The 25,259-nt window shown below is 44.2% G+C and overlaps 2 protein-coding genes across 3 annotated transcripts in view; one reads left to right on the plus strand and one right to left on the minus strand.

Moving 5' to 3' along the window:
* The first annotated feature begins 219 nt into the window (after nt 1-219).
* LOC128583909 (cytochrome c oxidase subunit 7B, mitochondrial) lies at nt 220-641 on the plus strand. The gene has a single exon (XM_053588561.1). The coding sequence runs from the start codon at nt 280-282 to the stop codon at nt 520-522; it is 243 nt and encodes an 80-aa protein (XP_053444536.1). The 5' UTR covers nt 220-279; the 3' UTR covers nt 523-641.
* Nucleotides 642-7,895: 7,254 nt separating this feature from the next.
* Nucleotides 7,896-25,259, minus strand: part of NBAS (NBAS subunit of NRZ tethering complex) — a 408,191-nt gene continuing 390,827 nt past the window's right edge. For both annotated transcript variants that reach the window (XM_053587868.1, XM_053587869.1), the window contains 2 exons: nt 20,406-20,534; nt 7,896-8,298 (listed from right to left, as the gene is read on the minus strand). In XM_053587868.1, coding sequence (XP_053443843.1) covers nt 8,023-8,298; nt 20,406-20,534 — 405 coding nt within the window. In that variant the 3' untranslated portion in view covers nt 7,896-8,022. The remainder of the gene's footprint in view (nt 8,299-20,405; nt 20,535-25,259) is intronic.

The raw sequence follows: 25,259 nt of genomic DNA on the forward strand, positions 1-25,259 counted from the left end.
AAAATGTAAAATTTTAAAATAAAATACCGTGGTTGTATCCAGTGGTATATTAAACAAATGGTTCACCAGAAAACCCGTATCTTATTTCAGAAATGGAAAAATTTGAGAATAAGCGAGAGTCATTATCTCAATATTGAGAGTCATTAATTTAATTCATCTCTTCAATTGGTCTAAAAAGAATTAGTAAGATTATTCCATTGAAAGTACACTTGAGGATCTGAAGTCAATTTGCACCGAACTATCACCTGGAATTGCTGCAGTTCCATTTTCAATTTCACGATGTTTTTCTTGGCCAAGAACGCACTAACTCGTCTCCAAGTTCGATACATTCAGCAAACAATGGCAAGGGCGAGCCACCAGAAACGAACACCTGATTTTCATGATAAATATGGTAATGCTGTATTAGCTAGTGGAGCCACTTTCTGTATTGCTGTATGGACATATGCAGTGACACAAATTGGAATAGAATGGAACCTGTCCCCTGTTGGCAGAGTCACCCCAAAGGAATGGAGAGATCAGTAATCATCCCAGCTGGTGGAATACTGAATTGTGTCAGAACCAACTCATAATTGATGCCAAGTAAAAGCACTGTGTACCCATTAAAATATGGCATTATTGAAATAAAGTACATTTGAAACCTTCAAAAAAAAAAAAAAGAAAGTACACTTGATAAAATTCAACATACAACCATTTCTGATTTAAAAAAAAAATGCTTTAATATTTTTTCAAGCACCTTTGTAGGAAGAGAAGAATGGAAGAGACAAGCCAGCTCTCTCCCAAGCCAGCAGCCAGCCTGTCACTAGGCTCACGAGAACAGTGTGGCCCTCGGGCCTTACCTGTTCACCAGTTCCCTGGGGCTTCTGTCCTCACCATCACCCCCTTCACCCCTGTGAGTCCATCCTTTTGCCCCTCTTACTTGGGACAATTCTGCAAATCTGAGTGCACCTTTTCAAGGGAGTCTTGAAGACCCAGGTCTACCATGGCAGCCTCCCTGAAGAATCTGTCACAGGGGCTTGGACCACAGCAGCGGTCACACCCAGGTGTGCACCCATAGGACTTTCACTCGGGGTGCGAGCTCCCACTGCTAATGGCCTGGGAGTTTGCCAGCTCAGCTGTCACCTGTGGATTTAGTTAGGGCTTTAATTGTTAATCATGGCTGAGCCTATACTACCCAGACCCTAAAACATTTGGGCTGGCAGAGCTTGTCCTGGAACAACACTATGTTTTGGAACAGATGAAGGCTGTAAACAGTTAGATGTTATGATGCTGATCACTGCTCACAAAATGTATATCCTGTATATAAATACAGTAGAACCCCTCTGTAAGTTGACCACCCCAAAGACTGTAATAAGCTGGTCAACAGACAGGGGTGGTCAACCTCAGGAACTAGGCTTACTGTACTGGTGTGCACATGTGGTGCATATGTGTACGGATGTCTATGAATATGTACACAATAGACCTCCATAGTGTGTGTGTGTAATGAAATAACATTCCGACTTAAAAACAAAGGAAATCCTGTTACATGCTACAACATGGGTGACCCTGAGGACGCTCTGCTATGTGTTTCAGACACAAAAGGTGAACCACTGAGTGATCCACTGATTCTACTTCTGTGAGGCACCTGGCGTCATCCACTCTGTAGAGACAGAAAGCAGAATGCTGGTTGCCGGGCTGGGGAAGGGGAGAATGCGGAGTTTTTGCTTAAGGGGTATAGAGTTTCAGTTTTGCAAGATAAAAATGTTCTGGAGATTGGTTGCAAAACAATGTGAATGGACTTAACACTACTGAATGGTACACTAAGAAAGGATTAAGATGGTAAGTTTTATGTTGTGCGTTTTTTGCCACAATGTCTCTCTCTGTGATACACACACACACACACACACACACATACACACTTTGCTTCAGACATGGAAACAGTCCAGCAGGAGTTTGTGTCTGAGAGGCCACAGGTTCTAATCTCAGTTCTGCCACCTACTGGCTGTATGATTTGGGGATAGATACTGTTTGACCTCTGAGTCTCACACAATGCTCTATAAAATGCATTTTTAAAAATCTAGCAATAAGGTTGTTGTGACAATTACCCGTTAGAATGGTGCATGCTACGTGTAAGTAGCCACCAGTTCAGACAGGATGTAAAAGGATCTGATTATCAATCTAAGAAGACTGCTGGATAAACCATGGAGAGCCATTAAAGGGCTTCACACTGGGGGATGACAGAATCAGATATCTGCTTTAAAAAGATCTTTCTGATGGTTGCAGGGAGCGGGCCCTATAGTGGAGAAGCGTGAGGTAAGGAGTCCAGGTAGGAAGTGTGGGATCTGAGTGGGGCTCAGTTCCCACCATAGTATAGAGAGGGGCTCAGCACATTGTACCCCATAATTACATTAATGTTCACAGCTATGATTTAATGGAAGGAAGGAAGGAAGGAAAGAAAGAAAGAAGTGAGGGAGACAGGACTTGGCCTGACCCATCGGGGTTGGCCAGTGATGACAGTAGGGCTCAGTGATGCTCCAGTGGGATCCCCCTCAAATGAGCGCAGCAGGGAGGCCTAACGGGATACCCCGTGGTGGGGAGAAGATAATCTCAGCTCATTGAAGAAGGAACTTTCAATCAACTGAAGTTGCCTCCAGCCCCTAAGGAGCTGATTTGTGAGCAACTTGCAGGCAGAAGCCCGGGGACCTCCCAGAGCAACTGAAGCAAACAAATGGTCCCAAGAGGGTGGAAAGATGGGGAGGTTGGACCAAGCAACCTCTAAGAGTGGCTCAACCCACCAGGTTCTGACTTCATGCACCCTCACAAAGGGAATCTCCACTGACCAATCTCTTCCCATTTTCTATCCAGGGTTAGTTTGAAGAGATTCAGTTGTGGCATCCTGACTGAGCTTTGTTAGCACACGGAAAACTGGAATTTCTAGCAAGCGTGTGAGGCCACCTGGAGTTAGATGTGTTTTTTTTTTTTTTTTTTTTCCTGAATTGAAACATCCCTTCTCCAGCTCAAGATGACAAAACTTCCACTTTGATAAGACGTTAAAGTGAAAAGCTTCAGAGAACTTCTCTTTTGTAGGACAGATCCTGGCTCTATTTTGTATTCTGTGTTCTACACGAGAAGACGGCGGGTTGCTGGCCCTCTGGCTGGTCGCTTCTCCTTTATCAAAGTGCATACCCATGAAGACAGGAGGGCGCACACAGCCAGAATCCTCAAGGAGGGTGGAACTGTGCAAAAGCTGGGCTTTGGAATCAGATTGACATGAGTTCAAATCCTGATTCTCCCTGTTCAGGAGACCTTTGTCAAGTTAATTAAACCCCTCCAAGCTGGTTTTCTCATAAATAAAAGCAGGGTACTATCTACTTTCCCTGCTTAAGTGGTTGGTGGCTGTTAATGTGTCTAAGAGTCCTTGTATACATACAGGTGCTTAATATATGAAGCTTATATTACTTTTATTGCTAGGCCTAGTGAAGAACAAAATATCTTCTGGTTCACATAAAAGTGTTATAAAAATGAGCTATAAGCAAATTTACCAAAAGCCAGGAGGATGCCTTTTCCCACGTCCTGGGAAAAGGAAAGTTGTAAATCGTAGGACTAACTTGGACAAAGGGAAAGGAAGAGACTTCGGGTACCCAGAAGAAAAAGTTCATCCCTCTTCTAAGGGCGACCCTGGCAGTGTTTGTGGGGCACTTCTGTCCCAGCCACCAGGCAGCTTCTACACCACTGGAGTCTGGGCAGAGAACCCCTGGCCTGCTTCTCTGCTCGAAGCTGGAGGAACTTGAAGGGCAGGCTTTGGGATGGCAGTGTCTCCTGGTTTGCAAGTCAACTGGCTGCCTCCTTTCCAGAAAGGCATAGCTCTGAGGGTCCTGATCACTCAGGCAGCTCAGGCACAGCAGGGAGTTCTTAACGATTCAATCATTCAATCCTCAAAAGAAAGGGCATGAGAGGGAGATTAGTGATGTTGCCTTAGGAATTTAGAGTCTATTTGCTGGCCACGCAAAACTCAGATGATCTGCTTTCTCTGGCTTTCTGGGGCTCTCTCACCCTGCAGCTCTGCCGGGCACTGGTGGAAGCCCCTACTGAATTTGAGTCTCACAACAATGAGGAGTGAACAGAAAACAGAGAAAGCCAGAAATGAAATTGCCCAAGGTCATAAATTGGCTGGGCCGGCTCTCAGACCCAGATCCCCAACCTCAGTCCAGTGCTCTCTTTTCCCAGGCAGCCTCAGCAGCAGTCACCTGGCTTGCCAAGGCAGCGGAGTTCCCTCTGGCTGAGGGTTACTTACAGCAGAGTAAAAATTCCAATCTGGCCCCCTGCCATTGGCTGGCTAAGCATCGGGACAACCCCTTCACAACTTCTCAGGGTCGTTAGAGTCACACAGCCTATGGCTTCCCTCGCTACCTTCCAATACTGAAGGCTCTGGTTTCTGAACCCTGTGCCCAGAAGCAGCCTTCCCGAACTCTGACAGCCACTGGGGAGAGAAACTCACTCTCCAGCAGTCTAACACCAGCATCAAAGTCAGAGTTATTTTGCATTTTCCTAGCAATAGTTTGATGCACACAATTCCTGCTCAAGACTGTGACCAGGTTGCAACACTTAAGATTCTCAAGTTTGCAGTGAAAGTCTACAGTCTAAGAACTCTGGGTTCATTATAACAAAAGGAAACCAAGCCTTCTTTTTCTTATCTACCAGAACTGGTGGAGAGAAAATTACACTACAGGTACTCAAACAAGAAGCTTCCTTTCCTTCCTTTCAAGCCCTGAAACACCCATTAGTCTATTTTCCTATTTTCTCAGTGTGTAAGCCATCTTCAGCTTATAATGAGTTTGGAGTTATTAGGAAGATACTGAATCCCCAGCTGTTGGAGCTAAATTAGAGTCCTGAGCTGCTGCGTTTACAGTTAACTGGAGAAAAATGCAGCCTCTCTCCAAAGAACACAGTGAACTTCCATTTGAATGCTCTCTTGTTACATTTAGCATAATGAGTTTTCTTTCCAAAAAGATAAGACCCAGTTTTCAAGGTGAGGGGGAAACTTAACATATCCTGTACTATGGGGCTGCTGCTATTCTGACTCCGGGAAGGGAGCTGACTCGGGGAAACAACCTCAACTCCAGATCTAAATATAGCCACAGGTTAAAAAAGCAACGGGTACTGTTCATTTCTTTTTAAAATTGGACCCCTTCTTTTTAGAGCCAGCTCTCCTGCACACCCTCATGCATGAGAGCTGGGGAAAGGGACTGCAGTTGACAGATCACTTCTAGAGCCAAGGACTGCAGCAGCCTCCCTTCCCAGCAAACCTTGCCCTACTGGAACTGGTCAGCAGAAAATGGGCCACGTTTGGACCTTGAAAGGCAAGTGGGCAGAGACACGGCCCAGTGGCCTAAATCCATTTCTCCCGACTGGTTGTGATTCAGTGTCACCTGCCCCCACACCCCACATCTGACTTAACCAGTCAGAGTGGAAGGAGGGCGAGGGACTTAGGCATCAATCTGCTTTATTTTCTCCTTGAGGGATTCTAATATGCAGTCAGGATTGATCACCACTGGTTCATATGGCCTTCAAAGTGGATAGTAACACTTTAGAAGGCTTTGACTGTCCTTCCTTTAGTAAGCTAAGTGATGCCAAAATAACAACAGTAATAATGGTAATAGGAATACAGACAATGTTAATGGTGATCGAATCTAGACATCTTCTGGGAAGTCTGGGGTACTAGGGAAGGTTTGAATGAAGGCCCCTAGGCCTTCTGTGAGAAACAGGGGCATTTGGATATTTCAGTATTATAGCTCTGGAGAAGAGAGAAGATGACGGACGTGTGCTCCACCCTTGGGAAGGCTGGGACTGCAGCAGACAGCTGGGAGAAGTGAGGGGACATGTCACTCCCTCCATTTACAATGATATTGTCAGTTCATGAATGAATGGAGGGATGGAGAATAGAGCAGAGTGCCACCCAGTGCCCTTGGGGAAACCTGCCCGGTTCATTTGGGTTCCTCAGCAGATGAACGGAGAAGCACTATGATGTGGGAGTCAGCACAGCAGGGCGGCCCAGGGCTGGGTATCTGAGTTTGCACCATGGTTCCATTACTTACTAGCTGTGTGACTTTGAGAAAATTACTAGTTATTCATTAGTAACTTTGTAAGGCATTATTAGCCCTATTAATGGACGGGAAAACTGAGGCTCAGAGGGATGAGGCCTCACAGTGCTCATAACTAAGAAATTTGATACCAAAGGCTCACTCCTTACACTGGTTCACCCTTGGGTCTCCTTCCCAGGAAGCAAAGTAACAGAATCTGAGTGTGAGCGAGGGCCCGTGAAGCCCTTTCTTATTTTGATTTGTTTTCAAAAAGAAAGGTTTGGGATAACTCATAGCAACTTTCCACAGTAAAAAGACAACATATTTTCTTACTTCATCTAGTGTTTAAGGTTAACATGCCAAACAGCAACATAAATACTAACTCGATAGTCTAAAATATTTATGCAGTTGATATAAGTCTTGACTGAATTCCTTGTATTTTGCTTTTTCTTGCTCTTTTTTGCCCCATAGAAACCATTTAGTCCATGCAAATTTGGCTTCTGGTGATTGAAGACACGCATCAGTCAAAGCAATGTCGTTTGCATGAGGGAATCCTGTCCTCACAAGCATTGCAGAGTTGGGTCCTGGGAACATGGAGAACCACCACTCACTGTTGACCTTCTGCCCTCTGGGGCTGTGTTCTGTAAACTTCAGGTGTCACACTAACCAAGACCGTAATACTGCAATTTGATGACAAAGATCTCTGGAGAGATTGTGTTAAAGCAGATTATTATCTCCCAGTACTGCTCACTTTATGTTTTCACTCACCAGGAATGGTGGAGGTTAGCTGTAAGGCTGGTGAAAACCTAAGTTCCAGGTGGGTATGCGTGCTGGGAGTGGCCTGGTCAATGCCATTGGGTACAGCTGCTGCCATCAGAGTTCTAGGGAGGCTTTATGGCCTTATGTGCCTGTCTGGACAGATATTACCTGAGTTGAAATATGCTGTCCCCTTTTCTCTGAAGTAGGCCAGAGCCTTGTGTAAGGCATTCCCAAATTTCAGGAGCTGTTGGAGGTTTGGGCAAAGAACTCAGTTTTGGGGTAGAGCTATTATGCAATAAATCGCCTCCAAAGATGATCAAGAACTTTGTCAGAGGATTGCAGCTGCATGTAGAAGAGCAGAAATGTGATGATGATGATGGTGGGGAGATGGGGCTCCCAACAGGCCATATGTCAGAGACCCACAGGGAGCACATTCAGCCTGCTGGCTCTGCCAGAGCAATGCGGAGATGACCAGAGGTAGATTTTTCACACTGAGACACCCCCTGTAGGTTTTATGGACATACAAATGTGTCAGTCTTATATGTTGATAAGATAAATTGTGGAGGCCTCTAACACCCATCGTGTCTTACTACTGATCATCTCTATGGCCTTAAAGCACAATTCATGTATTGTACCACCAGTGAGGCAGAAGGGGAGTTGGTATTTCTCGGGCCCCCACTGTGTATCTGACAGCTCTTGACACACAACCTCACATATATACTCAACAACTTTATGAGATAAATAATATAACCCTTATCTTTACACATGACAGCCTGAGGTTCGGAGGAGTGGAACAATCGCCAAGGAGACTGGATTCCAGGGCCACCTTTCCTCCACCTGGCAACACCTGCCCCAGCCAGCAGCCATTCTACATACACGCTCTCCCTCTCCAGCACAACCCTACCCACCACCACATCTAAGTTCTGAATTGCAGTTTTAGACACTTCTTTAACTGTATTCTATCCAGATAAGGTAGGTTCAAAAGGAGGGCAGAAGGACTCTTGTAGTCAATAAGAAAGAAGTATGTTAAGTAGTTGGTATAAAAAAGAAAAAAAATGTTTAAAAACATGGCAGTTTGCACATGATTATATATATCTTTATTTGTTGGAATCACTGAGAATAATCACAGGCACGCGTGTGGCTGTCGGGTCAGCATGCAGCTCTGGACGCGCTTTTCACAAGGGCTCACATGCCACAGGAAGGCTGCTCACACCCAGTGCTGCCCTGCATGGAGGGCTGTGCTGAAAGTTCTCAGGGCCCGGTGAGTCCCCCTCACAGCCAGAAGGAGTGACCCAGCCTGGGCATCGTGGCCGGCCTCCCGCAGGTGTCGGGCCAGCTCCTCGGCATCCCAGCGTCCTTGCTGGGGGCTGGCCAAAAGGTGGTGGATGATGCGCGGGTAGTAGGGCGTGGAGATACACTTCACTAGCAGCTTGGCATCCAGGAGGAGGGAAAGAAGTTCTTGGTCACAGTTTGAATCATTCACCTTCAAGAAATAAGACAGTCAAGATGTGAGCGCATTTGCTTTGTTCGTCTCTCCCTCAGATTCATCACTCTCTACCTGGTTGTTAGGCATTACCATTTTGCGTTTATCATCATATGCACCTTTGCACAAGTTTAATGATATCTGCTCCAATAAGCATGCATAGGAATAAACATCTCTGAGGTCACAGACATGGGAGACAGACATGCTTTCCCCTTAACAAAGGACAGAATCTGTTTGAATTACTACCGTACCTGTACACTGAGAGCCAGAAATTATGTTAAACAGTGTTCAAGGAGTAGTTCATTGAGCTCTTCCAGTCCAACGCTGTGAAACTGGCACTTTTGCCTTTCATTTTACAGATAAGGACTTTGAAGTGTAAAAACTTTGCTTAACGTGGGAGCCAGTAAGTTGTAGAGCCAGAATCTGAATTCAGGTCAGCCTTGAAAGCTGGGCTCTTAACATTTGCCATTTCATTTATACTTTCGCCATGGTCCATATTCTTTAAATCTCTCTTAATGTAGAAACACATTTAAAACTTCTTTTCAGAAAAAGCAAACCTTTGGTTCTACTTCCTGAGAAAACAAAATGTCCCTCAACCCCCCTGATATAAACAGGGTGACCGGCACAAGGATTTTAAGTTGTTCTTGCTTGAGCCTCTAGGAAGCTCAAACCAACCTTGCCCTTTTAACACATGTTTTCATAGGTTCTTTCGCCTTGCATATTCTCTGTACTATCTCTCTGCCTGGTCTTATCTTGTAAGCGTGTATACAGTTTTCCAAGGCTTTGATAGTTTATATTTCTCCATTTTATATTTTTGTCCACATTTTTGTAGAGAATCAAGTCAATACTGATCAAACATCAAAGTTCAGAACTTCTTATTTATACTGGGGTATCAGGAAACAGCTTTGTGACAGGTTCTTCTAAATGCCACTGTGCACTTTTAAAAATAAGGACCCTCAGAAATGATGTCAAAGCCAATTAACTAATGTTTAGACCAATTATATTCGACAACTGCACACAATGTGTTCTGTGTTCTACTGAAGACGAGAAGGTCAACTGTGTCTGCTGGCTGCAAATATTAAAACAAGAGAATACTGAGAATAAAAGCCACTGCCCACTGTCCAACAGCATGAATCTCTCCAGTATCCTAGGGACTATCTTGGACAACATGAGCATCGACTCCAATGCCATCTTCTCTAACGCGGCCACGCTGATTGCTCCTTCCTCTGTTCTCCCAAGATACCCGACACATGTTCCTTCCTGCTGCCTTATAGTAACTTGCATGTCTGTCTCCCCTGCCAGACTGGGAGATTCTTGAGGGCACAGAGGCTTTATCATCTTTGTATTTCAGCATCCATTTTAATTAACATTTTGTTAAATGGCTGAGTGAACCTACATTATTAAACTTTGTCACATTTTTGTGAACTGCACAAGAACATGATAAAGATCCTATCTCTGCAGAGCATCTGAATGGAGTCAGACTCGAGAATGAAGACTCTTTCTGCAAACCCTCAACATCTTGTCTTTGGCCTCACTTGTACATAGCTCACGCTCCTTTCACCCAGGAAGACGCTTAGGTTGAACTCAATTTAGCTTCATTTGTTTGCTTTTGTTTCTCTTGCTATGTGGCAGGAAAAGCAACTGGTGCATAAGGCTTTGCATACCTCAGCTAGCTTCTCTGCTGAGGGCACGGGGTTCGCTCCACTGTGGGGCTGCCTGGGGGTTCTGTGCGTCTTCTTCCCTTCACATCCCACACACCTAGCCAACCAGAGTCTAAACCCCACAGGGCCCCTGCACTCACTACAGCATCTGCACAACATAACCTTGAGAGGAGCTTTGCCTCTAAGCCTTCAGACGTTCCTCAAGTCAGTTTTAACCTCATGTAATAGATGAAGGTTCAGTGAGGTCAAAGCCAGGCATTGGTTGTCATGTGCTGCGCCACAGCAGAGCTGGGCTAGAAGCCCCGTCTGGACCACTTTCTGTGCTTACTGTTCCCCTCCAGAATATGAGCTCCTTCGGGGCAGAGACCTGGTTTCCTCTGTTTACCTCCACATTTTCCGTGCCCAAAATGGTGACCACATGTTAGGAGCTCCGCAAAATTTGTGCACTGAATACACATACATGAATGAATACATAAGTCCAAAGCTCACACACTTGCATTCCAGGCTGGTGCCTCTACCCTACCCACCCCATGTGTACACATACACACACACACACACACCCTGCATCTGAGTTACCGTGTATGTTGTTATTTTGGTTCACCCTTAAAAACCAGGAATCCCTTCACCTAGCCCCCAGAGAGAGCAGAGTGTGTACCAGGATGCCACAGGCAAGTCTGATAAAATGCATGGAAGAGAGGTTCACAATCCAAACTCTTAGGATGCCCTGAATCAGTGTGCAAGGCTGAGGCACCCTTGTCACTCTTGCAGTTTATGTGCTAAGTGTCCCTCTGGGCCTGGCAGAAGCCTAGAGCAGGAGCCCAGACCCGTCCAGCTTGAGGGAGATGGGGCTCTGCCATCACCGGCACTGCTGCTCCTCTCACTGCTCCTGACGTCGTGCTGCTCTGCAGGGCCACAGAATCCTGCAGATCAATGTCTAGTTGAACATACTCAGCTTTTCAGAACCTGCCCTTGCCCCAGAGGGGGAAGAATAGGCAGTGCGGAAGGGCAGAGCAGCTGACTACTTTCCAAAGCCCGCAGCTTACCATGTGCTACTCACTGTCTGCGCTGAAAAGTCTAAGACTGAAGTCACAGAAATTAAATGCAAGTTTCCCCTTTGACCCTGGCTCACCCCAGTGTTCCCTAGAGAAAGACCAAGTCCAAGATTGGGGACCTGCACAGAGCTTGGGAAGTGACCAGGGAAAGGTTTAGGAGGGGGCTCTGGTTTGGCTTCTTGTAATCAAGTGCTAGGAAAATGGAGTGGGCGACTTTATTTCCTTTCTCTGAGTTTCTATCTGGTTGTAGTTTCGCAAGAAGTATAGAATAGCCAGAGTATATTTTATAATTGTCATTTGTAAAGAAAATAGTGCATAGACAATTATTCTGTGCATATTTGGGACAAGACAGAAAGTGAAAGAATAAAGAAATGGCCTTTGTAATAACCCCTCCAACAACTGCATTTTAAAGCACAGGAGTCTGGTGATCAGAGCACAGATATTCCAGGGCCACAGAGAGCCAAGAGGTTCCTTACCACACACCAGGCACCTGTGCCAGGAAGCCAGGGGCAGACTGAGTGCTCCCTCAGCATAGCCGAGTGCAGGGTGTCCAAAGCATTCTCAGACAGTTTGATATTATCACCACATTGCTAAATTGCTAGATTAATTTAAGCCTCAAGTTAGCTTCATTTTTCTTGTTTTTGACTAAAATTCTAACTGAAAGTACTAAAAATCTGGTATTAGACACCACAGAACCTGGTACTGTGACCAACCATTATTCATTCTAACCCACTTTATTTTTCTTTCTGAAATAAAGAGAAAGAAAAGAAAAAATTAGAAATAGTTTGAAAAAGTAAAGTCATCCGTATCTAGTTTGCTATTAGAGAATTATTTCACCCACCTTTCCTCTCCAGTAATTGCCTATGTGCATAGATATTTTTCCACAATCATATGACATTTGTATCCATTTTTCTCATTATATGCTAAGAATTTAAAAAATGTCTTTAGTTTTCATCCTTAAAAAATTTGATGGCTGCAAAACAGTTTATTAAATGGATGTTACAAGTTATTTGGCTTCTAGTATAAAAATTTCAGCTGATTTTAATCGTTGCTGAAACACTACAATGAATGATTTTTATATATAACCATCCTTTTTATTTAAATTATTTACATAGGATAAGTTATCAGGAGAGAGATTATCGAAGTGTTATGGGCTGAACTGTGCCCACTTCCGATTCACATGTTGAAGCACTAACCCCTTTCTAGAGTGTGACTTTAGAGACGGGGACTTTAAAGAGGTGATTAGGATAAAATGAAGTAATGAGAATGGACTCCAATATAACTGTCATACTTATGAGAGAAGAACATTAGGACGCACACATAAACTAACGCTCATCCACGGGAGGACGCAGCGAGAAGGCAGCCGTCTGCCAGCCTAGGAGAAGGACCTGGGAAGAACTCAACCCCACTGACGGCTTGGGGTCAGACTTCTCGTCTCCAGAATTGTGAGAAAATGCATTTCTCTTGTTAAAAGCACTCAGTCTGGGTGCTTGGTTATGGCAGTCTGCACAAACAATGCCTCAGGCAAAGCATCTGAAACTCTCTTTGGCTCTGAATATGCAGGTAAATACAAGCACCTGACCATGTCCAGCTGCACCAGTCACAGGGGGATCAGTGTAGGAGTGTGTCAGTTTCACCATAAACGTCTCTGCTTTGGGTATTACTATTTTGAAAAGAAAATCATTTGCAAATTTGGGAGATATGTAATGGTACCTCAAGGCTGCCTTAATTTGAATTTATTAGCAAAAATGATTTTTTCCATATATTCCTATCATTTTTATTTTTATTTTTTTGTAGGAAGGATCAAATCTTTTGCTTTTTGGCTGAGTTGTAACATCTTTCTTTCCCATGTGAAGGAGTATAACTGAAATTGGGGCTAATATCTGAGTTACCATGAACATTCTAACCTGCTGTGTACAATGCTGTTTCGGTTGGTTGCATTTTGTGATATAGAAGTTTTACATTTTTATATTGTCAGGAGAGGATCTATTCCTCCATGACTTGCTACTGCTTGAAAACTCAGAAGTTAGAATTCCTTAAAGGAACTGATATATATTCTTTTTAAATTTTTCTGACCTTTAAGAATGTTTAACTCTCAAACTGATCAGGAGGTGACTCTGGCCTACAGACCGTGGAATCACTGGATTGATGGGTCTTTTCAGGGATTGAGGGAGAAAATGTATTCTGTCGTTTTGGGTCTCAGTTTGGATATGTCAAATAAATATGAGACAAGTCTGGAAGGATTAGTTGATTTAATTCCCCTGATCAAACAAGTTTCAATTAGAGTGAGAGACAGTTTGAAAAGAAGACAGGCTTTGGGTTAGAGACAAATTCCAATCTTGGTTCCCTCACTAAACAGCCGTGTGACCTTGTTATGGACAATATCTCTGAACTCCAGTTTCCAAATCAGAAATACAGACTGTCTGTAAGGGCTGGAGATAATATAAGCTTGTAAGTAACCTAGCATAATGCCTTGTGCAGAGTTTAAGTTCCGTAAATAGCTAAAGTTAGTATAGGAAAAAAAATCCCGAATAAAGGATTTTCTGGAAGGGAAAAGGGTGACATATTATAAGACGAGTAAAATGTTTGCTATCTCTGTCAAGGATTGTTTTTGTATGTCAGCAATTAATTTTTGAGAATAAATGAAACTTTGCAGATCTTGGGAAAGAAATCTATTAAAGCACAGAGCACCGCTGTCTTCCCAGCCATTAAAATGTTATCTGTTTAATTCCTCTTTCAACAATAGGTAATGAACCTTCTCTGAAATAAAACCTTTGATTTTATGGATCTATACCAAGCTAAGAGTAATTACAATAACGAAGTAAGCTGAAATTCCCACAAGCATAATGCATTCAGGGCCTCATTTCAATTACTTTAAAGAGCTTATTTAATATTATTTTGCTGTTTACTTTCAGAAAGGATATTTGTCTTGTTTTCACATATATTACTACTAATAAAAGTTATTAAAAATATCAACTGCAAGGGTAGAAAAAAAAACAGAGACACAAGTATATACTTGAAATAAGAAAATGCCTGTAGAAATTTCTTGCATCCTACATTTATTGGGAGTCCGTTTTCTCAGAACACAGTTTCACTCCACGCATGGCATTTGCCATATTTTGCCACATATGATGAGCTCCTCTATATAATACACACCCAGGTTTTTGGCTCAAACTTTGGCTCTTGGCCAGGAGAGATACTTCTGGGGGGGCTAAGGCTCCCCCTGTAAACATGTAGACCACAAGGCCCTCTCACAGACACGGCCCTGTGAAGGCTGCTGCCCCTTCCCTCTCTTCCGGGAGCCCTTTGCTCCCTTGTCATGTTGAGCGGTCACAGCCGAGATGGCCAGTGAGACGGGTGTTTCTGAGGCCACTTGGCCTGTGGGACTCCTGGTCTCCTCTGAGCAGCAGGGTCTTGCGCCTCCCTCTCTGACTGCAGCACACTCATCAGAGCCTATGCTGGCCTGCTCTGACAGATCCCAGACCCTCCTGCACTGGAACCCTGTGTACTCGGCAGGCCCACGCAACAGGGCGCAGAGCTCCAGGAGGCCTGCTGGGCTCCCTTACTCCCTAGCCATACTACCCAGTTATAATGCTCATTCTTATTTTTTCCTCGGAAATTTGGGCTAAAAAGTACGCATTATAGATGGCAGAATACAGTAATAGTATTCCTCTTCTGAAATCAAAATTAGGACAATCATCTGAATTATGGTCTAACAAGGAGAGGGAGAAAGTGTTTGAAAACCCAAAACTTGAGAACCTCTGTGACCATAAACTAAAACTGGGTTCTGGGTCCCTGAGTTTGGCTATATTGTACCCACCTCCTTGCCACCTTGTTCAGTGCCTTGGGTATTATTTCGTATGTCAGTCTGTTTCTAACAATTTCTTTAAACACAGGGGTACTAATATTTACTACCATCTTTACAAATGCCCTATCTATTCCTCGCTCCACACTAGGCCATGCACAATGGTGCTTAATATTTCTGCTCATACCAAGTCAGTCAACCAACCACTGGTGCTACTTAGAAATCAAACAGCTTAACACGGGGAGATGCCTGTTGCCAGAGGTGTCCGGCTGCGGCCTCTGTGAGAGCCTGCTGCATCAGGAAGACCAGACACTGGCTGACAATGACTGGAGAGAGTGCAAGTGACAAAGCTCAGCAAGTTCAGGGTAAAGTAACAGTTAGAAATGAGTAAATATGCCCACAACCCTGAGAAAAAGGCCTGATATCCAGAGAGCCAAAGTAACTGTGATTATAAAAGAGATGAGTTAATACCAGTCGGTACCTGTACAACTGACAGGGCAGAACTCACTTGGGTCTTTGTATCACTTGGATCACTTAAGACTAACTCGGTTCCAATATACTTAAACCAACTGTCATTAGGGTTAACACCAAAGAAGGAGCTTGCAAACACCAAACGAGGGTGTTAGGACCCCAACTTGCCCTCCCTGCCATCACGGAGTGCCGAGGCAGGAAGGAAAGACGTGAGGTGAGCTGGCGTGGAAGGCAGCACTGGGGAGTCCCACTAGACAGGTGCTCGCTAGAAACCTGGATACAGTTAAAGGGGGGACAAAGAAAGGAAGGTTCCCTGGTTTTGTATAAATATGTCAGTCACACATGCTTTTCCGATACTCTTCAAGGTACTCCCTCCAACCTGGATACGGACGGGTACATTGTTAATAAAAGCTGGTAGGTTCTGGTGTCTTCATGCAAGATCAAGGGGACGGGAGTCACGTTTATTAAATATGTGCAGGTCTGTCACTAGAAGAAGGACCTGACTGGTTCTGAGCAGCTCCCCAGGGCAGGACTAAGGTCAACATGTTCAAGACAGAGGCCAGGGGCTTGATTTAGGAGGCGTTCTGCAGGGTTCTACCCAAAGCGGCACAGAGCCCCGGACAGTGTTTAGCTAGAACCTGAGTGAGCGAGTGGACCTAACAAGGAACCCAGTGGGCAGGCGGTTGGACCAGCTCTGCTCTAGTTTTCCTCAGTGGTAATAGTATATGCCTCAAGGTGCTTTCAACAATTCATTTCCCTGTAGGGATAACTCTTTTCCATATAATGCAGCCTTCCTAGTTATATGAAAAGGAACAGTATGGTTAACTATGGTCTTTGACTATTAGATCTGGGTTCAAATTTGGCTCTGGATGCTTACTCTCCATGTGCCCCCCAGTGTCAGTGTTTTCATCTGTGAAACCAGAACAGTATCTTCTCATAAAGTTGTTCAGATAAAGTAAGACATGCTCAGTTAAGAGATGGAACTTGAAAGATGCTAATCATTAATATCAGGAAAAAACCCTTAATTAGGTGCTAATGGTCTTAAATGCTTCCTTTATAACCCCATGAATTACTGTTTTAACAGGCACAACCCCTGGGATGTGGGCTGGGGGCAGAAGTACCCAGCAGCACCAGGAGGAAGAGGAAGAGCAGGAGTCACTGCCAGTCTGGAACTGCAGAAGGGGACCACCGGCGGTACACAACCACTGAAAACCCATCTTCTACTCTGACCACGTGAGGCTTCCATCAGAAAACACGATATTCCAGAGATGAAATTCAAACATCCCAGAAGGAGTTCCTTGTTGAAGAGAATAAGGCTTTGAGCTCTCAATCTCATTGACACTGGTACAGAGGGTAATCCAGCAGTCTATACTGTGCAGGGTTTAAATTATTCACCAACAATTCAATTGCAAAGGAGGACCTTCTATTTCTGGCCCAAGAAAGAGGCTGTTGGCCATCTGTAAAAAGTTACATGCTAAATGCCAGAGCCTTGCAATTTCAGAAAAGCCTAGAGAAAGAAATGAATATACTGTTGTAAGGAAGTCAGCACAATCTCTGCATCAGCCCTTAGGCATCATTCTTTTAACCGTAAACACCTATAAAGCCGTCAGTACCTTATAACAAACAGCAGAATAATACATGCTATCAGCAAACAAGTGGGGGCATTTTTCCACTTGGATGTGCACAGTGTGCGGGACTGATTGCTATCAGAGGACTCCCTTTGCCAGATGTTTTCTCTTTTAATGTCAACACGAACTATCGTCAACAACCAATAAGGGGAAAACTAAGTTACTGATGAATTCAAGCCCGCACTAATGGCCTGAGTGAATAGCAATATAAAAACAAACAAAAAAAAGAAAGCCAATGTTTTATATTTTTCACTGCAACACCAAAGACGATTTTAAAACAACTAGACATGAGTCCTGCAAAGATGCCCACAGAAACTCTTCCCTTAGAAAAGTGTGACACAACCCTTAAATGGGGCTGGGAGAGCAATGATAAGTTACAGTAATTTCCTATTTCATTTACGTAGTATTCTTAAGATGATAAAATTAGAGAGATGGAGAACAGATTAGTAGTTGCTGGGGTTGCTTGGGAGGTAGGAAGGGGAAAGGTGGTCAGGATCATTAAAGGTAGTGAAAGAAAATATTACCATGAGAATGTGACCACTTCTCACTCCCTACCATAGGAATGTGACCACCTCTCACTCCCTACCATAGGAATGTGACCTTTTGTAACTGTTCCAGGAGATAGCCCCAGGAGCTGCAGCAAATGTTTACTATTAAGCAAATATTTGACTGTTAGTCTTGTCTTAAGACAGTTGAATAATGAACCAGAGTTCTTCTTATCTGGTTAGAGCCCCAGCTGTGTCTATTCCCTCTTACTTTATTGTTAGAGCCCCTGGCATGTCTGCTATTCCCGCCTACTTTGTAGTTTTTGCCTTTATAAGCTTGTAAAAACTGCTGTGCGGGGCTTGACTCCTCGGCTTCTAAAAGAGTTGTGGGTCAAGCCCTGGCATGCAGGAATAAAAATCCTCTTGCGTTTCTGCATCAAGCGACGTCTCTTGCGGTTGATTGGGGTGGTCAGAGCTCCGGGCAGAGTGGGGGGTTCTGCCCCAAGTCTTTCATTAGCAGGAGGGACGCTGGTGTCCTGTACCTGGACTGTAGTTTGTGACCCCATGAAGCTACAGGAGACAGCATCCCACACAGCTAGACACACGATGCACGGGAGTGCCTGGAAAACTGGCAAAATGTGCCCATGTCCACAGACTGTACCAAGGTCCATAGCTTGGTCATATGTCTCAGGCTGAGTATAACTCACCCAAAATGCCTGGGATCAGAAGTGTCAGAGGTTTTTTTTTCTTTTCATTTTGCATTATACTTATCAATTGAGTATCCCCAAATTAAAAATGGGTGAAATCCATAATGCACCAGTGAACATTTTCTTTGAGGTGCTCTAAAAGTTTTGGATTTTGTAGCATTTTAGATCTTATATTTTCAGGTAAGAGATGCTCAACCTTTGCGATGTTTTACCATTGGGGAAAACTGGGTGAAATATATAAGAGATATTGCTATATTATTCTTAAAACTCAATGTGAATTTTAAATCGTCTCAAAATAAAGAGTTAAAAAGTATTTTAAAAATGGGAAACTCTGTAAAAATTTAGCTCTTTGGAGGATATAAAAGGTGCTAAGATACTCGATATTTTTACGGAACGTATTTTAGGGCACAGATGGGCTAGCCCAATGTGAACATTCGCCTTAGTGTGGAGAAGTTATGGTTAAGTCTCATCACTGAATCTCTAAAGTAAGGATCTCAGTGGTAGACACATCCAGGGCTTTAATTGCTGCATGAAGGTCACAGGTGTTTCTGGGTGCTATCACTGCAACCACAGGCCCACTACTCATAGTCTTCAGAGAAGTTTTAAAACCACAGTCTTAGCACAATGCAACACATAAATGTGCAGATGAAAAGTGTTGTGGAAGCAAATTAGTGCCATTTAAAAATTGCTTGGGTGTTACAGGGTTCGCGTTTCGTTTCTTATTTTGGTAGTCACAGTGTCATGTGCCTGGCAGGGAGTGTTGTGTGGGTAGCAACATTAGTCAGCAGTTAGGGAGCCCCTGTTCTAGGTGCAGTTCTGACAGATGCATCTGAGATAAGGAACTTTTAAAATGAAAACAGATACACTCGCCTATGGAATTGAGGAGCACATCAAGAGAGCTCTGTGCAGGATGGATACGGAAGGCAATGTATAATACATCGCTGTTGGACTCTCACAGAGGCCCCTGGCAAATGTTTCTGAGACATGAACCCAGTGTGCGATGGTAGGAAGGAAAAAGGCACTGAAAATACTCAGCCTCATTTTCTGCAGTTTTTTCCTTCTTCCTGCTTTCTTGGATTTATAAGAAAAAATAGGTTAAGAAAAAAACGAGCCGTAATTCTCAGTTTTATATAAATTCCCAAAGTTATACAACTTTTGATTTAGCACAGATAGGCAGGGGGGCTACCAATCGGCAACCTCCTGATTGCCTACTGCAGTCCAGACCCCTGTTCTGATTAATGGCCAGTGAGAAGTGGGGGTGGGGATGGGGAGGCGGGTCACAAAACCTTTCCACAAGCTTTTACGTTATTTTAAAAGTACATCTAAACGAATAAAAGGCATTAGATTTTTCTCATTCTATTCATAATGACTGCTTCAAAATATAATTATACTCAACTCTTATAACCATTTACATAATTTTCTGTATCCTTTGTCATTAACAAAATTTTATATCAAGTGTCTTTTCATCAATTTCTTCACTATCTTGAGCAGCAAGCATATACCTCTGCTCATGATTCTCCTTCCCTTTCTGGTCCCTAGAAGACATCTGCCATGTGTTTTTAAAGATATATATCATGCAATATCATACATATGTATATCTGTGAATGCATGCAGTGTGCGCACACACACATAATTCAAATGAGAGAATGATTTCCCCATATCGAAGGGTTCAGTAAGGATCATACAACACGAGTTCATTAAAACCGCACCCTAAGCTATCTAACCATACAGTAGAACTTAAACCATACAGTAGAAGAGAAAGTTTCTTCTTTAATCATAGTAACAAGACAACTAGCCTCAAGGAAGAAATCTCAAGACGGGCTCAAGCACATGGCTCTTCAAGCCACAAGCAGTGTCAGTGTGGCGTAGGCTGCCAGAGGACACGGGAGTCTGAGCTTTTAGATGGTGCCAGTGAACACTTCCTGAAACCCCTTTCTCAGCTTGAATTACTAGCCAACCAAACACATGCACACAGGTGCAGAAAACTGGCCTGAGGCGAGGAGGCCCCCAGACCCAAATTTCAAGTGGCCAGGGGACTGGTCTCCAGCCCACGGCTGCTCTGACTTCCTCAGTATAGCACTTCTCTAGGAAAACTCTTCATGTGGATTTGCATTCTCAGCACTGACATGTGAAGAGGTGAGTAAATGTCTGTTACATCAACAAATACATGCTCTCCTTACACAGAACAGAAGCAGCGAGTGTGGACAAAGCACACTATAAATAAAGTAGTTATAAATGAATCGGGGCTATGATTTGAGGACGAGGTGCTCATTCACATCTCTGTTCAACTGGCCATACCGTAGTGACAGCTGCGACTTGCTCCAGGGCCATCGTGTGCAGACGCTGGTCTGGGCTCTCCAGGAGAAGCTTCAGGGCGGGCAGCAGGAGGGACTGGGCCAGCAGCAGCAGGCTCAACTCCTTCACGGCCTAAAACCACAGGGCACAGACAGTGAGCGCTGGGTGCTCCCACCTCTTTCCCAGGACTATGTGAGTGTGAGTGCACGTGTGTGTGTGTACGCGCAGCCCGCGGCCCCACACTGACTGCAGGGCCTGCCACCCACTCCCCTCAGTCCACAGTGCACGTTTTCCCAAGCTGGCATTCACCCACGGCACTGCGTCTAATGGCTCTGCGGTACTCACTGTACAGGTATAGCACACGTTATTTAACATGATTTTGCTTTCCTAAACTCCCAGAGCCCTAGTTTCTTCACAAGTGAAATACACATGTTCACACCCCCTGCAATTTTTGTTTTTTGTGTGAACTGCTGTTGATGGACGTGCAGCGTCAGCACTGAGTGGGGGCTTCGTAAGGATAGGAATGTCTTATTATCAATCGTTAATGTTGTTACAATGTCTAGTGTCATCCACGGAAACAAATGAAAATGGCAAATAAAGTATTTCAAAACCTGCTTATAATTTTGATGGCAGGGTGAACTGAACCCTTGATATGCTGAAGACAGTCCATTTTCACCAAAACTATCTATGGTGCAGAAAAATGAAAACGTGTTTGGATCCTCACAGATGTATCTAAATTCTGTCCTCAGCCCTTTCTCATCCTGACTGAACCTGTCCTCAGACAGCAGGTTTCTACATGAGGTAGCAGACGGGAATCCTTTACAACAGTGGTTCTCAACCTTCCTAATAACACGGCCCTTCAATACAGTTCCTGTGGGTTGCGACCCACAGGTCAAGAACTGCTGCATTACAACAAAAACATAAAAGAATAAAAAATAAATTTGCAAGCCACTTTGCGCAGCTGAGCTGTGCTCCTACTTGGACCCAGACCCAAACAGTGAGTGCAATCCTGTCACACCAAAGCAAGGGTCGTTTTGAAGGAAGAATTGAGGAACACTGGCTTTTGTGGGGCTGGTCATTCTCTTGTGCTACTCAGACAGTAGATTGGAGAAGAAAAACTTAAGCTTACTATACTGTCAAAGTTTCTTTGCATTATTATAAAAAATGTATAAAATATGATGACACAAAGAACCTCTCATTTAAAGCTTAGGATAAAGTTCTCTTTGGAATTCTGCTCCTTAACCAGGCCCTCGAGTTTCAGCGTGGAAAGATGTGCTGCACACACTTTGGGGACAAGAACCGTATGAGTCAGCGGCAGTTTGTGAAATGCAGGCTCCAAGCACTAGAGAAGTACAGTGTGGCTCGGAGAACACACGGCACTCAGAGCAGTCTCACCCACGCATCTGGGCCAAGCACAAACTCAGATTTTTCATCTGGGATGCCAAGACCTGCAGAAATATTTGGGAGGATGAGACAGACTCCTGACCGTGACACTCCGCCCGGCTGGCTGCATCCCGACTTGCTTCCTGGGCCCTCCTCCTGCTCCCGGCAGGTCACAGCGGCCGCCCTCACCTGCACATCCGCAGAGAGCTGTGCCCAAGGCCCTTTCTGCCACCAGGGAGCATTCTGCATCCAAGCTGTCCTCACCCACAAGCTGTGAACCATAACTGGGGTGGGGCTAGTTCAACCAAAGAACTGCATTTTTGATTTTACGTAAATTGTCCTTTTAACATCCACATGTGGCCAGTGGTCACGGTGCTGGGTTCCACAGCTGCTGGTGTTGTACTGCCTCACACTTGCAGGTCTTTGCTCTTGTGGTAATCTCTATTCTTTCGCCGTCTGACAAATACCTACTTTCTCTTTAAGTCTCAGCTTAAAGTGGCATAAAACCCCACCCCGCCTCTGGGAAGGCACTTCTGAATATGCCAGGTTAGCACTCTGTGTTTTAACTGTACTCTGTAAGTCTTTCCTACATTACCCTTCATCCTGTATTTCTGTAATTGTTTTTATTTGTGTTTGTTTTAGACACAAGGTCTCTGTCACCCAGTCCACAGTGCAGTGGCACGATCACAGTTCACTATAGCTTCAAACTATATTTGCCTATTTTTGATCTATATTTGATCATTCAATATATAAACTATATTTGATCTATTTGCTTCACTTGATGGCAAGAAAACTGTTCCTTCTCCGTATTTCAAACTTGCTTGGCACATGCTACACCTAAAATACCCTGTATATGATTCCCTTTCTTAACACACATTCGCTTACTCAATAAGTAAACAAGTACGACTCTGCGATTTATGAGGTTTAGACCAAGCATAAGACTTGGCTGCCCTTAGCTTTCATGACAAATTCTGTGAAATCACCTGTACGCTCCTCTGAAAAAGTGTAATGGATAGATGCCCCTTCCAGGCAAGGATGTTTCAGAGTGGAGGAACTCACTCGATGTCATCTTAGCTAACAGGTACTGGCCAAATACTCTGTCTTGAGATGCTAAATCCTCTACTATGTTTATTAGGTAGTTTCCTCCTATATTGCAAGAGGAACATTTATTAGGAGATTTACAAGGGGATTTTGGGAATTCCAAGAAAGGTTAAAGTAACACACACACACAAAAAAAGACCGCATGTGACGCACCTTCACGGTTCACACCTGTCTGACCATCAGGACCCAGAATAATGAATGAAGAGGAGTAGTGGGCCTTGGCTCCAGCCAGGCCACAGCCCTGGGTGTTTGTTCTCCCTATAGACTGTGATCCACAGAGATGCACTGGGTCATCAGAGAGACAGGACCAGTCCACCAGCACTCCTGTCCTCATACAACCCTCCTGCTGGCCCTTGGGCATCTAGTATCAGAAAGTGTTGGAGGGCCTACAGCAGGAAGAAGGGCACAGGTGTGCAGAAGCTGGTCATGCAGGGTCCCTTGCAGTCCTCGCCCTCACAGGCCCAGAATAGGCTAAGCTCCCAGATGCCCTGCAGCCCCAGGTCAGCCAGCATCTCTGTCAGGTGGGCCTGCACACCGGCCATCACGCGCTGCACCTGGGACAGCTGGTATAGCAGGAGCCTTGGTTTCGTGTTCTCCAGGGCCTCTCCGGTTGTGCTGGGCTCGAGCTCTAGGCATTGCCTGTGCCTCTGGGTCTAGGATCGCCCGTCATCTCACTCCCAGCTGAACACCACATGTTTGCTGTATTATGTTTTAATATGCGCCCTCTCATTTAATTTCCTCCTCAAATTATTTGAGGAGGGTGCTATCTTAGTCCCACTAGGCAGATGAGGAAAGCAGAGGCAGAAGGTGAAATAACTTGAGTGTTGTCTGATTCTAAGAATCAAGCTGTCTGCATTATCAAAAGCAGCCCAGCCGCAGAGGGGAAGTGGCATGTGGAGATGTGGCAGCTGCGGGCAGCAAGGCTCCCTTGTGGCTGAGGTTCCCTCCTACATGGCATCCCCACACGTGTGATGCTACTTCATGCTGTGCCTCAGCAGAGTCATGGACTAACCTGTAGGGTCAGTCACAAATAGCTAGAATCTGGGGTTTATAGTTATAAATGTCAAGAAGGCATTTTATGCCCATTTCTTACTCTCTATATCCTCCACTCGCAAGAAGGTTTCATCTATTGCCATGGATACAAGCTGAGAAGGATCCGTAACTTTCAAGATTGTGGGGGGAGAGGACCCCTGAGAAAAAAAATGATTCATCTGCTGGAAATATCTTTCATCAGGAAACCACCTAGGCCAGACGTACCATGAGCAACAGCAGGTAGGCAAAGAAAGGCAGTCTCGAGAGTCATGAAGAAAATAAAACTCTTTAACCATGAAAGCCTGGTGGGAAATGGGGATGAATAACAAGGACAGTCCTTTTAAGTGCCCTGTCATAACAATTAGGCACACACGTTTCATAAACCATGCAGTGGGGCAACAAAGGTTCTGGATTAAAAATAAATAAATCATAGATAATTTTACCACCACAATAATATCAAATATTATGGATCTCTAAAATTAAACTTTCAGTTTCTGTATGTGGTTAAAAAAAAAACTTAAAACGTTTCAACTTTGTAATGTTTCTTCCTTTGTAACACTTCTAATTCACATTTGAGCACTTTTAGTCATCAACAAATACAGAATGTGGTACATACCATTTGCAAACCGCTAACCACAGGATCCAAAGGAAAAAAAAATCTGTAATCATGCCCAATTAAGAAACATAAGGAAAATGAAGAAAAGTCACTGTGACAACGCAACTCCTTGAATAATTATCTTCCATCAAATTTGAACAGAGATGTGATAATAATCTACTCTGAAATGGGGGTTAATCTAGTACCTCTCCTCTCACTCCCAGAGAATTGTGGTTTCATCAAAGGTAGTGAATTAATAAGTCTGTGGATCAGGTAGGACTCAGCCTCAGCTCACTTTCCTTACAGCTAGAAACCCTGCAGAACAGACAGAACAAAAGTCCTCTCTGAGATGGTCCAGTTTAACCACTTATTTAACAGAGGCAAAGTTCCAGAGAGTTTGGGGATGTTTTCATGGTCAAAGACCATGGCCCAGTTCACATCAATGTACGGCCCATCTGGAACAGGAACAGTGCAACTTCAGGCCTTCCTAGGGTTCTTTCATATGATGTTTTTTGGCCTTAAGGTGCTCTCAGTCCCAACAGACAGGAGAGGGATAAACCCCATTTCCACTTTGTGATATACTCTGATAGATTTGTGATTTAGATGCTGTGCCGTCAGTCAAATGGCCATAAAGGAATCTTTTACCAGTAGTGGTAAAGGTTAAAGGAGACAATGGAAATTGAAATCCAAGAGTGCTTGCAAATGTGAGTCATCACCATCAGCGCCAGCTTGTTAAACAGTAACAG

Source organism: Nycticebus coucang, chromosome 4, assembly GCF_027406575.1.
Source record: "Nycticebus coucang isolate mNycCou1 chromosome 4, mNycCou1.pri, whole genome shotgun sequence".
NCBI classification, from domain to species: domain Eukaryota; kingdom Metazoa; phylum Chordata; class Mammalia; order Primates; family Lorisidae; genus Nycticebus; species Nycticebus coucang.

Excerpts from the sequence above, each read along its gene's own strand:
- LOC128583909 (XM_053588561.1), top strand. The coding sequence starts at position 280 with ATGTTTTTCTTGGCCAAGAACGCACTAACTCGTCTCCAAGTTCGATAC.